Source organism: Triticum urartu, chromosome 6A (assembly GCF_056163025.1).
Source record: "Triticum urartu cultivar PI428250 chromosome 6A, HENAU_Tu73, whole genome shotgun sequence".
NCBI lineage: Eukaryota > Viridiplantae > Streptophyta > Magnoliopsida > Poales > Poaceae > Triticum > Triticum urartu.
The window spans coordinates 600,973,318-600,989,107 of NC_141878.1; the positions used below are offsets into that span (position 1 = coordinate 600,973,318).

General features: G+C 47.4%; 1 protein-coding gene across 1 annotated transcript; it reads left to right on the forward strand.

Annotated features, from left to right (window-relative positions):
* Window positions 1-2,585: 2,585 nt before the first annotated feature.
* Window positions 2,586-4,056, forward strand: LOC125543317 (transcription factor TCP21-like). The gene has a single exon (XM_087529265.1). It carries the CDS (start codon window positions 2,625-2,627, stop codon window positions 3,408-3,410), a length of 786 nt encoding a protein of 261 aa, XP_087385391.1. The 5' UTR covers window positions 2,586-2,624; the 3' UTR covers window positions 3,411-4,056.
* Window positions 4,057-15,790: the final 11,734 nt, after the last annotated feature.

Below are 15,790 nucleotides of genomic sequence, written 5' to 3' on the forward strand. Positions count from 1 at the left end.
CGCGATACATCAAGATCGTGCCAAATCAAGAACACGAGAGAGAGATCAAACACATAGCTACTGGTACATACCATCAGCCCCGAGGGAGAACTACTCCATCCTTGTCATGGAGAGCACTGGGATGATGAAGATGGCCACCGGAGAAGGATTGCCCCCTCCGGCAGGGTGCCGGAACGGGTCTAGATTGGCTTTCGGTGGCTACGGAGGCTCCTGGCGGCGGAACTCCCGATCTATTGTGCTCGCAGATGTTTTTAGGGTATATGGAGATATATAGGCGGAAGAAGTACGTCGGAGGACCGAAGGGGGGCCACGAGGCAGGGGCGCGCGCCCTAGGGGGGTGGGCGCGCCCCCCACCCTCGTGGGCACCTCCCTTCTTTCCTGACGTGCACTCCAAGCTTTTCCGGTAGCTTTCCTTCCAAAAATAACTTCTCAAGTTGATTTCGTTCCGTTTCGACTCCGTTTGATATTCCTTTTCTTCGAAACACTGAAATAGGCAAAAAAAATAGCAAATCTAGGCTGGGCCTCCGGTTAATAGGTTAGTCCCAAAAATAATATAAAAGTGGATAATAAAGCCCAATATTGCCCAAAACAGTAGATAACATAGCATGAAGCGATCAAAAATTATAGATACGTTGGAGACGTATCACCTCCTCCTCCCCTCCTTTATATACGGGGGCGGGGGGCACCCCAAAGGCACATCAATTGTTCTCTTAGCCGTGTGCGGTGCCCCCTCCACAGTTTATTCCTTCGGTCATATCGTCGTAGTGCTTAGGCGAATCCCTGCGCGGATCACATCACCATCACCGTGACCATGCCGTCATGCTAACGGAACTCTCCCTCGACCCTCTGCTGGATCAAGAGTTCGAGGGACGTCATCGAGCTAAACGTGTGATGAACTCGGAGGTGTCGTATGTTCGATACTAGATCAGTTGGATCATGAAGACGTTCGACTACATCAACCGCGTTAACCTAACGCTTCTGCTTTCGGTCTACGAGGGTACGTGGACACACTCTCCCCCTCTCGTTGCTATGCATATCCTAGATAGATCTTGCGTGATCGTAAGAATTTTTTGGAATTGCATGATACGTTCCCCAACACATACACCACCCTATGGTTTTATGGGGTTTGTCCTGAAACCTTCCATGCAATGATAATCCCTTGTCTTCAGGCGTTTCCCTTTTCCGCGAGAACCTTTACTCCAAAAGACATAATGATCGGCACACCCGGGGGCATCGAGAAACCACTTATGTTAAGATGATCCATTCACTTAATGCTTTTCCTTTCCGAAAGAATTTTTACTCCAAGACACATCATGACGTGCACACCTAGGGGCATTTCCTCGAGATCCGCATGTAACCTCCACACCCCCGCAAATCCGCCATACACAACCCTACGTTTAGTGGAGATTGTCAAGAAACGTCTTCACATCAACATGATCCCTTCAGTTGAACGCTTTTCCTTTCCGGGAGAATTTTTACTCCAAGACACATCATGACATGCACACCTAGGGACATTTCCTCGAGATCCGCATGTAACCTTCACACCCCCGCAAATCTGCCTTACACAACCCTACGTTTCTATGGAGATTGTCAATAAACGTCTTAACGCTAAGATAATCCATTCACTAGAACGCTTTTCCTTTTTGAAGAATTTTTACTCCAAGAGACATCATGACCCGCACACGCGGGGCATTGACTCGGCATCCACATATACCCCTGTACCCCATGAATCCTCCATGCACCAGCTGATGGTTATATGGGGATTATCCAAAAACTGCTCATGTCATGATGATCCCTTGACTTCAAGCGTTTCAATTTTTTGCGAGAATGTTTACTCTTAGAGACATAATGACCAACACACCCGGGGGCATCGCCTCGGCATCCGCATGTAACCGCCACGCCCCGCAAACCCGTCACACCCCCCCTACGCCTTTACGGAGATTGACCAGGAATGTATCATGCTAAGATGATTCCTTCGCTTGAAAGACATCCCCTTTTCATTAAATTCTTACTCCAAGAAACACCAAAGCCGGCACGCCCGAGGAACCGCCACGACACCGCCGCACATATGGGGGGCGCCAACCCGATAGGTGTGCCCTGGATCCAAGGAAGGCCATGTTTAGCACGTGTACCCCTCTCTTGGGATAGGATGATGTTTTGTTTAAACATTTTTATTTTTGTGGGGGGAATTATATCACCAACGGTTACTCTAGGTAAAATCCAATGACTGAATTTATGGAAATGAATCAAAAGCAGCCAATGCGCCAGGTAAAGGCCAGGCTGTCAAAAACGTCACCCCTGGAATGAGGTAATTGCCGGTTTCCCGGTCCTGGCTCCGCTATACACAACTCACAGCACCTCATTACCCCACCCGCACACACACCACTCACTGACAACCCGGCTCCAGGGAAGCATGGCCCCGCATGTCATCCAGAGAGAGTAGGGTCACTGCTGTACGTCGAGCGTGGCGGGCGGGCCTGGCAGGGCCCAGCGCGGCCCATGTGGCCTCCCGTCCGCCTGTCTCCACTCCACTCCCCACCGGTGGCGCTCTCCTCAATCATTAACCCCCCAACCCCACCCCCCACCCCACCCCCAGACCCCCCACCCCCTCCCTCTCCACCACCATGACGACGAGGCCCGACGGCGGCGGCGGCGTGGGTGGCGGCGGCGACGGACCGGAGGACAAGCAGCTCGTTCCGGTGTCCGCGAACGGGACGAATGGCGGCGGCGGCGCGCTGGCGGTGCGCAAGGCGCCGTCCAAGGACCGGCACAGCAAGGTGGACGGCCGGGGGCGGCGCATCCGGATGCCCATCATCTGCGCGGCGCGCGTGTTCCAGCTCACCCGCGAGCTGGGGCACAAGTCCGACGGCCAGACCATCGAGTGGCTGCTCCGCCAGGCCGAGCCCTCCATCATCGCCGCCACCGGCTCCGGCACCACCCCGGCCTCCTTCTCCACCTCCTCGCCCTCCTCCCTCCGCCCCGGAGGCCCCGGCGCGGGCCACGCGCACGCCCAGCCTCTCGCCGCCTCGCCGCACCCCGGCCACCACCACCACCTCCCGCACGCCGCGCCCTTCATCCTCGGCAAGCGCGCCCGCGACGACGACAACGGCGGCAACGGCAACGGGGCCGCGCACGGCGAGGCGGCGACGGCGGTCACCGCGGCCATGGGCCCGGCCCCGGGGTTCTGGGCGCTGCCCGCGCGGGGCGACTTCGGGCAGCTGTGGAGCTTCGCGCCGCCGCCGGAGATGATGGTGGCGGCGCCGGCGATGGCGGGGGAGGCCTCCGCCGCCCGGGTCGGCAACTACCTGCCCATGGCGCAGGCCAACCTGAACCTGCTCGCCTCCTTCTCCGGTGGCCCCGGCGGCGCCGGGCAGGCCACCGGGCGGGCCGAGGAGGAGACCGCCCACTGAACTGGCGGCGGCTGTGCAGGGCTTTAGGGCTAGGGTTTCTTCCCCTTGGGTGCGTGTCAACTCCGGGCGCAGATTGCTTCCTTTTGGGGTCAATTTCCATGGTTCCTCCGGCAAAGAGGAAAAGATTACTGAAAGTGTTCATCAGACAACGTGGTGCTGGTGGCGTCAGTCAATTCAGTGCGAATTAAGCTTGTTCCTCTGCTCCTTCTCTCTAGTCTCTTCTTCTCAGTTAAGTTCAGATGGTTAGGTCAGGTCAGTTCAGGTCAATTGGGTCTCTAAATTTCTGCGGGTAGCAACAGCAATTCTTGCTCCTTTTTTCATGTAAAAATCAATCATCATGGGTCGAGGTCGTGTGGGTTCCTATTACTTTCTAGCCAGTCAGTCAAATGTAGTTCCCTTTTCTCTCTTGGTTTGCTTTGTGCTGCTGATTCCAAGAAAGAAGAAGAAGAAAAGGCTTGCGCAATTTGCAAAAAATGTCCACAATTCTGCATCAAGATGGAGGATGAGCAAGCTTGGCCTTCAGTAAGTTGCTGCTCTGCTCTGCTTCTTAGGTCTTCTTTTTTCAGTTTTTTTTCTTCATTTCTTTTGTGCTCTGGATTGAATTAGTGCTTGGTGAGAATAATAATAAGTGACTGTTGTTAGCTCAGATAGCCAGCTCCTGTATGTATCTATCTTTTGATTGTTTGATGGGTGTGTCACCATGAATGGAATTGATCAATGGGCAAAAATAATGAGACAGCCGATACAAGAGTGCATCATCTGTCATGTCCATCCAGCACCCTCTCCTCCTTGTTTCTGACTGTTGCTTGCTAGGTCTCTGTCTTTGCATCCTAGTATCATGCCACTGATTTTCACTATTATCATACCATTGTTTGCGAAATTCAGGTGCCGATGCACCCAGCAGCTTGTTGTTTAGAAGTAATTGCATCGCATTGCCACTGGTTTTGCGGCTGCTGTTGCCGGCACTGTGTTGTGTTGTGGTGCATGTGCGGTCAGCTGTGGAGGTAGAATAATAATCGTAGGGAGTGGGGGCTCTAGTGTACTTGTGGGTGGCAAACCAACTTTCTCGTGCTGACAGGAATCGTGTCTGCCTCTCTCTGCATTTGCCTGATTGCTCTGGTTGGTGATATAATTATGAGGACGATTGCATTCGATTAGCCTTTTCCTTTCTTTCTATCTCTCATCATCTTTGTGGCCAAGTGGGGGATGAGGGTCCTCCTATGAGATACCCCGCTTTCTCATCCTCCTCCGTCTTCTCTTTCCCCGTTCTTTTTTATGTAAAATGAAACGAGAGGGTACAGTAGTATCCTGTATGGATAGCGGGGTCTGCACTGACGAGAGTCAACTCTCTGTCCTCCTGCTGCTCTGCGTGCCCTGGCAAAGCATGTCTGCCTGGGCCTGGGCCTCCACTTGTGCAATTCTTTGGCATTCTTCTGTTAAATAATACTGCTACAGAAGTAGTGAAGTACAGACCGATTTTCAGTCCAAAAAACAAACAGTTTGTCCAATTCACATCTAGATGTTTTTTAAGGATGTCACATCTAACCTCTCACAAGTATATAATGCATCAACAAGAAACAAAAAAACTAGGACAAAAAAAATAGACCACAAACAGAATGAAAATCAGTTTAGATGTGACATAACTAGATGTGTTCTAGACAAACTCAAAAACAAAAGAGGAGAGCAGAAAGCTGCGCACACCGTACGGGGGATTCTGATGAATCGCGCCTTTCTGGGCATGGCAGTACACTTTAACCCGACGAGAGCGCCCGACTGCCTCTCATATACACATCGACAATACACATTATATGAATTCAACAACACGAAACAAAGCAAATCAAAAGCGCCCTCGCCGCCACTTACTTCCTAACGGTCGTTGATCTTTTCTTGTCCGCAAGCCACTTCTTTGTATGATCATCCAAGAGGGTTTCATCCGTCAACATGATCTTCACATTCTTCGCGTCATGTGCGAGTTGCAACGTCTCCTTCTCAAGCTCAATGTCGTCAAATGTCTTGGCCTTCTCGAGTTCCCATTTGATCGTCGCCTGTTGCTTCTCCAACTCGATCTTCTCTGTCTTAATTTCGAGCTTCTTCTCCGCCCTCTTCCGTTCCCACTTCATCCTCTTCTTTTGAGCATCCAACATGGGCTTATACCTCTCCTCTTTCTTGTTCCCCCTTACCCAAAAAATGCCCATCCATGTGGACGATATTTTTGTAGCCATGGGAGGCCCGTGCCTTCTCGCACTTGTTTCCCATGACTTGTTGGTTATCCTTTTGCACGGTGGCTTTTGTTGGGGAACGTTTCAGAAAACAAAAATTTTCCTACGGTTTCACCAAGATCCATCTATGAGTTCATCTAGCAACGAGTAATCAGATGCATCTACATACCTTTGTAGATCGCGAGCGGAAGCGTTCAAAGAACGGGGATGAGGTAGTCGTACACGACGTGATCCAAATCACCGGAGATCCTAGCACCGAACGGACGGCACCTCCGTGTTCAACACACGTACGGAACAACCACGTCTCCTCCTTCTTGATCCAGCAAGGGGAGAGGAGAGGTTGAGGGAGATGGCACCAGCAGCAGCACGGCGGCGTGGTGTTGATGGAGCTGCAGTACTCCGGCAGGGCTTCGCCAAGCGCTATGGAGGAGGAGGAGGTGTTGGAGAGGGAGAAGGAGGCAACCAAAGGCGCAGATGAAAAGCCCTCCTCCCCCCACTATATATAGGAGGGCCTAGGGGGGGGGGGCGCCGGCCCTAGGAGATCCAATCTCCTAGGGGGGTGCGGCCAAGGGGGAGGAATCCCTCCTCCCCAAGGCACCTAGGAGGTGCCTTCCCCTCCTAGGACTCTTCCTCCCTTGAAACCCTAGGCGCATGGGCCTCTTGGGGCTGGTGCCCTTGGCCCATGTAGGCCAAGGCGCACCCCCTACAGCCCATTTGCCCCCCCGGGATAGGTGGCCCCACCCGGTGGACCACCGGGACCCTTCTGGTGTTCCCGGTACAATACCGATAACCCCGAAACTTGTCCCGATGCCCGAAACAGGACTTCCCATATATAAATCTTTACCTCCGGACCATTCCGGAACTCCTCGTGACGTCCGGGATCTCATCCGGGACTCCGAACAACATTCGGGTTACTGCATATACATATCCCTACAACCCTAGCGTCACCGAACCTTAAGTGTGTAGACCCTATGGGTTCGGGAGACATGTAGACATGACCGAGACGACTCTCCGGTCAATAACCAACAGCGGGATCTGGGTACCCATGTTGGCTCCCACATGCTCCACGATGATCTCATCGGATGAACCACGATGTCGAGGATTCAAGCAACCCCGTATGCAATTCCCTTTGTCAATCGGTATGTTACTTGCCCGAGATCCGATCGTCGGTATCCCAATACCTCGTTCAATCTCGTTACCGGAAAGTCACTTTACTCGTACCGTAATACATGATCCCGTGACCAGACACTTGGTCACTTTGAGCTCAATATGATGATGCATTACCGAGTGGGCCCAGTGATACCTCTCCGTTATACGGAGTGACAAATCCCAGTCTTGATCCGTGTCAACCCAACAGACACTTTCGGAGATACCTGTAGTATACCTTTATAGTCACCCAGTTACGTTGTGACGTTTGGTATACCCAAAGCACTCCTACGGTATCCGGGAGTTACACGATCTCATGGTCTAAGGAAAAGATACTTGACATTGGAAAACTCTAGCAAACGAACTATACGATCTTATGCTATGTTTAGGATTGGGTCTTGTCCATCACATCATTCTCCTAATGATGTGATCTCGTTATCAATGACATCCAATGTCCATAGTCAGGAAACCATGACTATCTGTTGATCAACGAGCTAGTCAACTAGAGGCTTACCAGGGACATGTTGGTGTCTATTATTCACACATGTATTACGATTTCCGGATAATACAATTATAGCATGAATAAAGAAAATTATCGTGAACAAGGAAATATAATAATAATGCTTTTATTATTGCCTCTAGGGCATATTTCCAACAGTCTCCCACTTGCACTAGAGTCAATAATCTAGTTACATTGTGATGAATCGAACACCTATGGAATTCTGGTGTTGATCATGTTTTGCTCTAGGGAGAGGTTTAGTCAACGGATCCGCTACATTCAGGTCCGTATGTACTTTAGAAATCTCTATGTCTCCATCTTGAACATTTTCACGAATGGAGTTGAAGCGACGCTTGATGTGCCTTGTCTTCTTGTGAAACATGGGCTCCTTTGCAAGAGCAATAGCTCCAGTGTTGTCACAGAAGAACTTGATCGGCCCCGACGCATTGGGTATGACTCCTAGGTCGGTGATGAACTCCTTCACCCATATTGCTTCATGTGCTGCCTCCGAGGCTGCCATGTACTCCGCTTCACATGTAGATCCCGCTACGACGCTCTGCTTGCAACTACACCAGCTTACTGTCCCACCATTCAAAATATACACGTATCCGGTCTGTGACTTAGAGTCATCCAGATCTGTGTCGAAGCTAGCGTCGACGTAACCCTTTACGACGAGCTCTTCGTCACCTCCATAAACGAGAAACATTTCCTTAGTCCTTTTCAGGTACTTCAGGATATTCTTGACCGCTGTCCAGTGTTCCTTGCGGGGATTACTTTGGTACCTTCCTACCAAACTTACGGCAAGGTTTACATCAGGTCTGGTACACAGCATGGCATACATAATAGAACCTATGGCTGAGGCATAGGGGATGACGCTCATCTCTTCTATATCTTCTGCCGTGGTCGGACATTGAGCTGAGCTCAATTTCATACCTTGTAACACAGGTAAGAACCCCTTCTTAGATTGATCCATATTGAACTTCTTCAATATCTTATCAAGGTATGTGCTTTTTGAAAGACCTATGAGGTGTCTTGATCTATCTCTATAGATCTTGATGCCTAATATATAAGCAGCTTCACCAAGGTCCTTCATTGAAAAACTCTTATTCAAGTAGGCCTTGATGCTGTCCAAGAGTTCTATATCATTTCCCATCAAACGTATGTCATCTACATATAATATGAGAAATGCTACAGAGCTCCCGCTCACTTTCTTGTAAACACAGGCTTCTCCATAAGTCTGTGTAAACCCAAATGCTTTGATCATCTCATCAAAGCGAATGTTCCAACTCCGAGATGCTTGCACCAACCCATAAATCGAGCGTTGGAGCTTGCACACCTTGTCAGCATTCTTAGGATCGACAAAACCTTCAGGCTGCATCATATACAATTCTTCCTTAAGGAAACCATTAAGGAATGCCGTTTTGACGTCCATTTGCCATATCTCATAATCGTAGAATGCGGCAATTGCTAACATGATTCGGACGGATTTTAGCTTCGCTACCGGTGAGAAAGTCTCATCGTAGTCAACCCCTTGAACTTGTCGATAACCCTTAGCGACAAGCCGAGCTTTATAGATGGTCACATTACCATCCGCGTCTGTCTTCTTCTTAAAGATCCATTTATTTTCTACGGCTCGCCGTTCAACGGGCAAGTCAGTCAAAGTCCATACTTCATTTTCATACATGGATCCTATCTCGGATTTCATGGCTTCTAGCCATTTGTCGGAATCCGGGCCCGCCATCGCTTCTTCATAGTTCGAAGGCTCACCGTTGTCTAACAATATGATTTCCAAGACAGGGTTGCCGTACCACTCTAGTGCGGAACGTGTCCTTGTGGACCTTCGAATTTCAGTAGGAGCTTGATCAGAAGTATCTTGATCATCATCAATAACTACCTCTCTAGTTGGTGCAGGCACTTCAGGAACATTTTCTTGAGTTGTGCCATTTTCCGGTTCAAGAGGTAACACTTCATCAAGTTCTACTTTCCTCCCACTCACTTCTTTCGAGAGAAACTCTTTCTCTAGAAAGAATCCATTCTTGGCAACAAAGATCTTGCCTTCGGATCTGAGGTAGAAGGTATACCCAACAGTTTCTTTAGGGTATCGTATGAAGACGCATCTTTCCGACTTGGGTTCGAGCTTTTCAGGTTGAAGTTTCTTGACATAAGCATCGCATCCCCAAACTTTTAGAAACGACAGCTTAGGTTTCTTCCCAAACCATAATTCATACGGTGTCGTCTCAACGGATTTCGACGGAGCCCTATTTAAAGTGAATGCGGCAGTCTCTAAAGCATAGCCCCAAAAAGATAGCGGTAAATCGATAAGAGACATCATAGATCGAACCATATCTAATAGAGTGCGATTACGACGTTCGGACACACAATTACGCTGAGGTGTTCCAGGCGGCGTGAGTTGTGAAACTATTCCACATTTTCTTAAGTGTGTGCCAAATTCGTGACTCAAGTATTCTCCTCCACGATCTGATCGTAGAAACTTGATTTTCTTGTCACGTTGATTCTCAACTTCACTCTGAAATTCCTTGAACTTTTCAAAGGTGTCAGACTTGTGTTTCATTAAGTAGATATTGTTGGGGAACGTAGCATAAATTCAAAATTTTCCTACGTGTCACCAAGATCAATCTATGGAGTCATCTAGCAACGAGGGAGGATTGGATCTACATACCCTTGTAGATCGCGCGCGGAAGCGTTCAAGAGAACGGGGTTGATGGAGTCGTACTCGTCGTGATTCAAATCACCGATGATCCTAGCGCCGAACGGACGGCACCTCCACGTTCAACACACGTACGGAACGGAGACGTCTCCCACGCCTTGATCCAGCAAGGAGGAGGGAGAGGTTGATGGAGATCCAGCAGCACGACGGCGTGGTGGAAGTAGCGGGATTCCAACAGGGCTTCGCTAAGCGCTGCGGGAGGAGGGAGATGTGTCACGGGAGGGAGAGGGAGGCGCCAGGCCTTAGGTATTATTTGCTCCTCCTTTTCCCCACTATATATAGGGCCAAGGGAGAGGGGGGAGGCGCAGCCCTTGCCCCTTCCTCCAAGGAAGGGTGCGGCCAAGGGGGGGAGGAGTCCATCCTCCCCAAGGCACCTCGGAGGTGCCTTCCCCCTTTAGGACTCTCCCCTTTTTTTCTCTCTTGGCGCATGGGCCTCTTGGGGCTGGTGCCCTTGGCCCATATAGGCCAAGGCACACCCCCTACAGCCCATGTGCCCCCCCGGGGCAGGTGGCCCCACCCGGTGGACCCCCGGGACCCTTCCGGTGGTCCCGGTACAATACCGGTGACCCCGAAACTTGTCCCGATGGCCGAAATATCACTTCCTATATATAATTCTTTACCTCCGGACCATTCCGGAACTCCTCGTGACGTCCGGGATCTCATCCGGGACTCCGAACAACTTTCGGGTTACCGCATACTAATATCTCTATAACCCTAGCGTCACCGAACCTTAAGTGTGTAGACCCTACGGGTTCGGGAAGCATGCAGACATGACCGAGACGTTCTCCGGTCAATAACCAACAGCGGGATCTGGATACCCATGTTGGCTCCCACATGTTCCACGATGATCTCATCGGATGAACCACGATGTCAAGGACTTAATCAATCCCGTATACAATTCCCTTTGTCTAGCGGTATTGTACTTGCCCGAGATTCGATCGTCGGTATCCCTATACCTTGTTCAATCTCGTTACCGGCAAGTCTCTTTACTCGTTCCGTAACACATCATCCCATGATCAACTCCTTGATCACATTGTGCACATTATGATGATGTCCTACCGAGTGGGCCCAGAGATACCTCTCCGTTTACACGGAGTGACAAATCCCAGTCTCGATTCGTGCCAACCCAACAGACACTTTCAGAGATACCTGTAGTGCACCTTTATAGTCACCCAGTTACGTTGTGACGTTTGGTACACCCAAAGCATTCCTACGGTATCCGGGAGTTGCACAATCTCATGGTCTAAGGAAATGATACTTGACATTAGAAAAGCTTTAGCATACGAACTACACGATCTTTGTGCTAGGCTTAGGATTGGGTCTTGTCCATCACATCATTCTCCTAATGATGTGATCCCGTTATCAATGACATCCAATGTCCATGGTCAGGAAACCGTAACCATCTATTGATCAACGAGCTAGTCAACTAGAGGCTTACTAGGGACATGGTGTTGTCTATGTATCCACACATGTATCTGAGTTTCCTATCAATACAATTATAGCATGGATAATAAACGATTATCATGAACAAGGAAATATAATAATAACTAATTTATTATTGCCTCTGGGGCATATTTCCAACAGTCTCCCACTTGCACTAGAGTCAATAATCTAGTTCACATCGCCATGTGATTAACACTCACAGGTCACATCGCCATGTGACAAACATCCAAAGAGTTTACTAGTGTCACTAAACTAGTTCACATCATCATGTGATTAAGACTCAATGAGTTCTGGGTTTGATCATGTTGCTTGTGAGAGAGGTTTTAGTCAACGGGTCTGGACCTTTCAGATACGTGTGTGCTTTACAAATCTCTATGTCATCTCCTATATGTAGCTACCACGTTCTATTTGGAGCTATTCCAAATAACTGTTCTACTTGGAGCTATTCTAAATTGTTGCTCCATTATACGTATCCGACATCTCTACTCAGAGCTATCCGGATAGGTGTTAAGCTTGCATCGACGTAACTCTTTACGTCGAACTCTTTATCACCTCCATAATCGAGAAAATTCCTTAGTCCACTAGTTACTAAGGATAACTTTGACCGCTGTCCTGTGATCCATTCTTGGATCACACTTGTACCCCTTGACTGACTCATGGCAAGGCAGACTTCAGGTGCGGTACACAGCATAGCATACTGTAGAGCCTATGTCTTAAGCATAGGGGATGACCTTCGTCCTTTCTCTCTATTCTGCCGTGGTCGAGCTTTAAGTCTTAACTTCATACCTTACAACTCAGGCAAGAACTCCTTATTTGACTGATCCATCTTGAACACCTTCAAGATCATGTCAAGGTATGTGCTCATTTGAAAGTACTTTTAAGCGTTTTGATCTATCCTTATAGATCTTGATGCTCAATGTTCAAGTAGCTTAATCCAGGCTTTCCATTGAAAACACTTTCCAAATAACCCTATATGCTTTCCAGAAATTCTACGTCATTTCTGATCAACAATATGTCAACATATACTTATCAGAAATTCTATAGTGCTCCCACTCACTTCTTTGGAAATACAAGTTTCTCATAAACTTTGTATAAACCCAAAATCTTTGATCATCATCAAAGCATACATTCCAACTCCGAGATGCTTACTCCAGTCCTTAGAAGGATTGCTGGAGCTTTGCATACTTATTAGCATCTTTCAGGATCGACAAAACCTTCCGGTTTGTATCACATACAACCTTTCCTCAAAAACCGTCGAGGAAACAATGTTTTGACATCCTATCTGCAAGATTTCATAAATAATGCAGTAATCGCTAATATAATTCCAACAGACTCTTAGCATCTCTACGAGTGAGAAATTCTCATCATAGTCAACTCCTTGAACTTGTCGGAAAACATCTTAACGACAAGTCGAGCTTTCTTAATGGTGACATTTACCATCATTGTCCGTCTTCCTTTTAAAATCCATCTGCACTCAACAGCCTTATGACCATCAAGCTGTTCTGTCAATGTCTACACTTTGTTTCCATACATGGATCCTCTCTCAGATTTCATGGCCTCGAGCCATTTATCGGAATCCGGGCCCACCATCGCTTCTCCATAGCTTGTAGGTTCATTGTTGTCTAGCAACATGACTTCCAAGACAGGATTACGTACCACTCTGAAGTAGTACGCATCCTTGTCATCCTACGAGGTTTGGTAGTGACTTGATCTGAAGTCTCATGATCACTATCATAAGCTTCCACTTCAATTGGTGTAGGTGCCACAGGAACAACTTCCTGTGCCCTGCCACACACTAGTTGAAGAGACGGTTCAATAACCTCATCAAGTCTCCACCATCCTCCCACTCAATTCTTTCGAGAGAAACTTTTCCTCGAGAAAGGACCCGATTCTAGAAACAATCCTTTATTGCTTTTGAATCTGAGACAGGAGGTATACCCAACTGTTTTGGGTGTCCTATGAAGATGCATTTATCCGCTTTGGGTTCGAGCTTATCAGCCTGAAACTTTTTCACATAAGCATCGCAGCCCCAAACTTTTAAGAAATGACAACTTAGGTTTCTCTAAACCATAGTTCATACGGTGTCATCTCATCGGAATTACGTGGTGCCCTATTTAAAGTGAATGTGGTTGTCTCTAATGCCTAACCCATAAACTATCGTGGTAATTCGATAAGAGACATCATGGTATGCATCATATCCAATAGGGTGCAGTTATGATGTTCGGACACACCATCACACTATGGTGTTCCAGGCTGTATTAGTTGTGAAACAATTTCCACAATGTCTTAATTCTGTGCCAAACTCGTAATTCAGATATTCATCTCTATGATCATATCATAGATCTTTTATCCTCTTGTCACGACGATCTTTCAACTTCACACTGAAATTACTTGAACCTTTCAATAATTCAGACTCGTGATTCATCAAGTAAATGTACTAAACATCTACTCAAATCATCTGTGAAGAAAGAACATAACGATATCCACTACATGCCTCAGCACTCATTGGACTGCACACATCAAAATGTATTACTTCCAACAATTTGCTTTCTAGTTCCATTTTACTGAAACCGAGGCTTTCAGTCATCTTGCCCATGTGGTATGATTTGCATGCCTCAAGTGATTCAAAATCAAGTGAGTCCAAACGGTCCATTTGCATGGAGTTTCTTCATGCATACACACCAATAGACATGGTTCGCATGTCTCAAACTTTTCAAAAATGAGTGAGTCCAAAGATCCATCAACATGGAGCTTCTTCATGCGTTTTATACCGATATGACTTACGTGGCAGTGCCACAAGTAGGTGGTACTATCATTGCTATCTTTTGGCATGAACATGTGTATCACTATGATCGAGATTCAATAAACCATTCATTTTAGCTGTAAGACCATTGAAGGTATTATTCAAATAAACAGAGTAACCATTATTCTCCTTAAATGAATAACCGTATTGCGATAGACATAATCCAATCATGTCTATGCTCAACGCAAACACCAATCTCGATGGTAGAGGGAGCGTGCGATGCTTGATCATATCAACATTGGAAACACTTCCAACACATATCATCAGCTCACCTTTAGCTAGTCTCCGTTTATTCCGTAGCTTTTATTTCGAGTTACTAACACTTAGCAACCGAACCGGTATCTAATACCCTGGTGCTACTAGGAGTACTAGTAAAGTACACATTAACATAATGTATATCCAATATACTTCTATCGACCTTGCCAGCCTTCTAATCTACCAAGTATCTAGGGTAATTCTGCTCCAGTGGCTGTTCCCTTTATTACAGAAGCACTTAGTCTCGGGTTTGGGTTCAACCTTGGGTTTCTTCACTAGAGCAGCAGCTGAATTGCCATTTCATGAAGTATCCCTTCTTGCCCTTACCCTTCTTGAAACTAGTGGTTTCACCAACCATCAACAATTGATGCTCCTTCTTGATTTCTACTTTCGCGGTGTCAAACATCGCGAATATCTCAAGGATCATCATATATGTCCCTGATATATTATAGTTCATCACGAAGCTCTAGCAGCTTGGTGGTAATGACTTCGGAGAAACATCACTATCTCATCTGGAAGATTAACTCCCACTTGATTCAAGTGATTGTTGTACTCAGACAATCTGAGCACAAGCTCAACAATTGAGCTTTTCTCCTTAGTTTGTAGGCTAAGAAAATCGTCGGAGGTCTTATACCTCTTGACGTGGGCACGAGCCTGAAATCCCAATTTCAGCCCTTAAAACATCTCATATGTTTTGCGACGTTTCAAAAACCGTCTTCGGTGCCTCAACTCTAAACCGTTTAACTGAACTATCACGTAGTTATCAAGACGTGTATGTCAGATGTTCGCAACATCCACAGACGACGTTCGAGGTTCAGCACACTGAGCGGTGCATTAAGGACATAAGCCTTCTAAGAAGCAATGAGGACAATCCTCAGTTTACGGACCTAGTCCGCATAATTGCTACTATCAACTTTCAACTAATTTTTCTCTAGGAACATAACTAAACAGTAGAACTAAAGCGCGAGCTACGACATAATTTGCAAAATCCTTTTGACTATGTTCAGGATAATTAAGTTCATCTTATGAACTCCCACTTAGATAGACATCCCTCTAGTCATCTAAGTGATTACATGATCCGAGTCAACTAGGCCGTGTCCGATCATCACGTGAGACGGACTAGTCATCATCGGTGAACATCTTCATGTTGATCGTATCTACCATACGACTCATGCTCGACCTTTCGGTCTTCTGTGTTCCGAGGCCATGTCTATGCACATGCTAGGCTCGTCAAGTTAACCCTAAGTGTTTTGCATGTGTAAAACTGTCTTACACCCGTTGTATGTG

What these genes read in the sequence shown, in the direction of transcription:
- LOC125543317 (XM_087529265.1), top strand. Translation starts at nt 2,625, where the DNA reads ATGACGACGAGGCCCGACGGCGGCGGCGGCGTGGGTGGCGGCGGCGAC.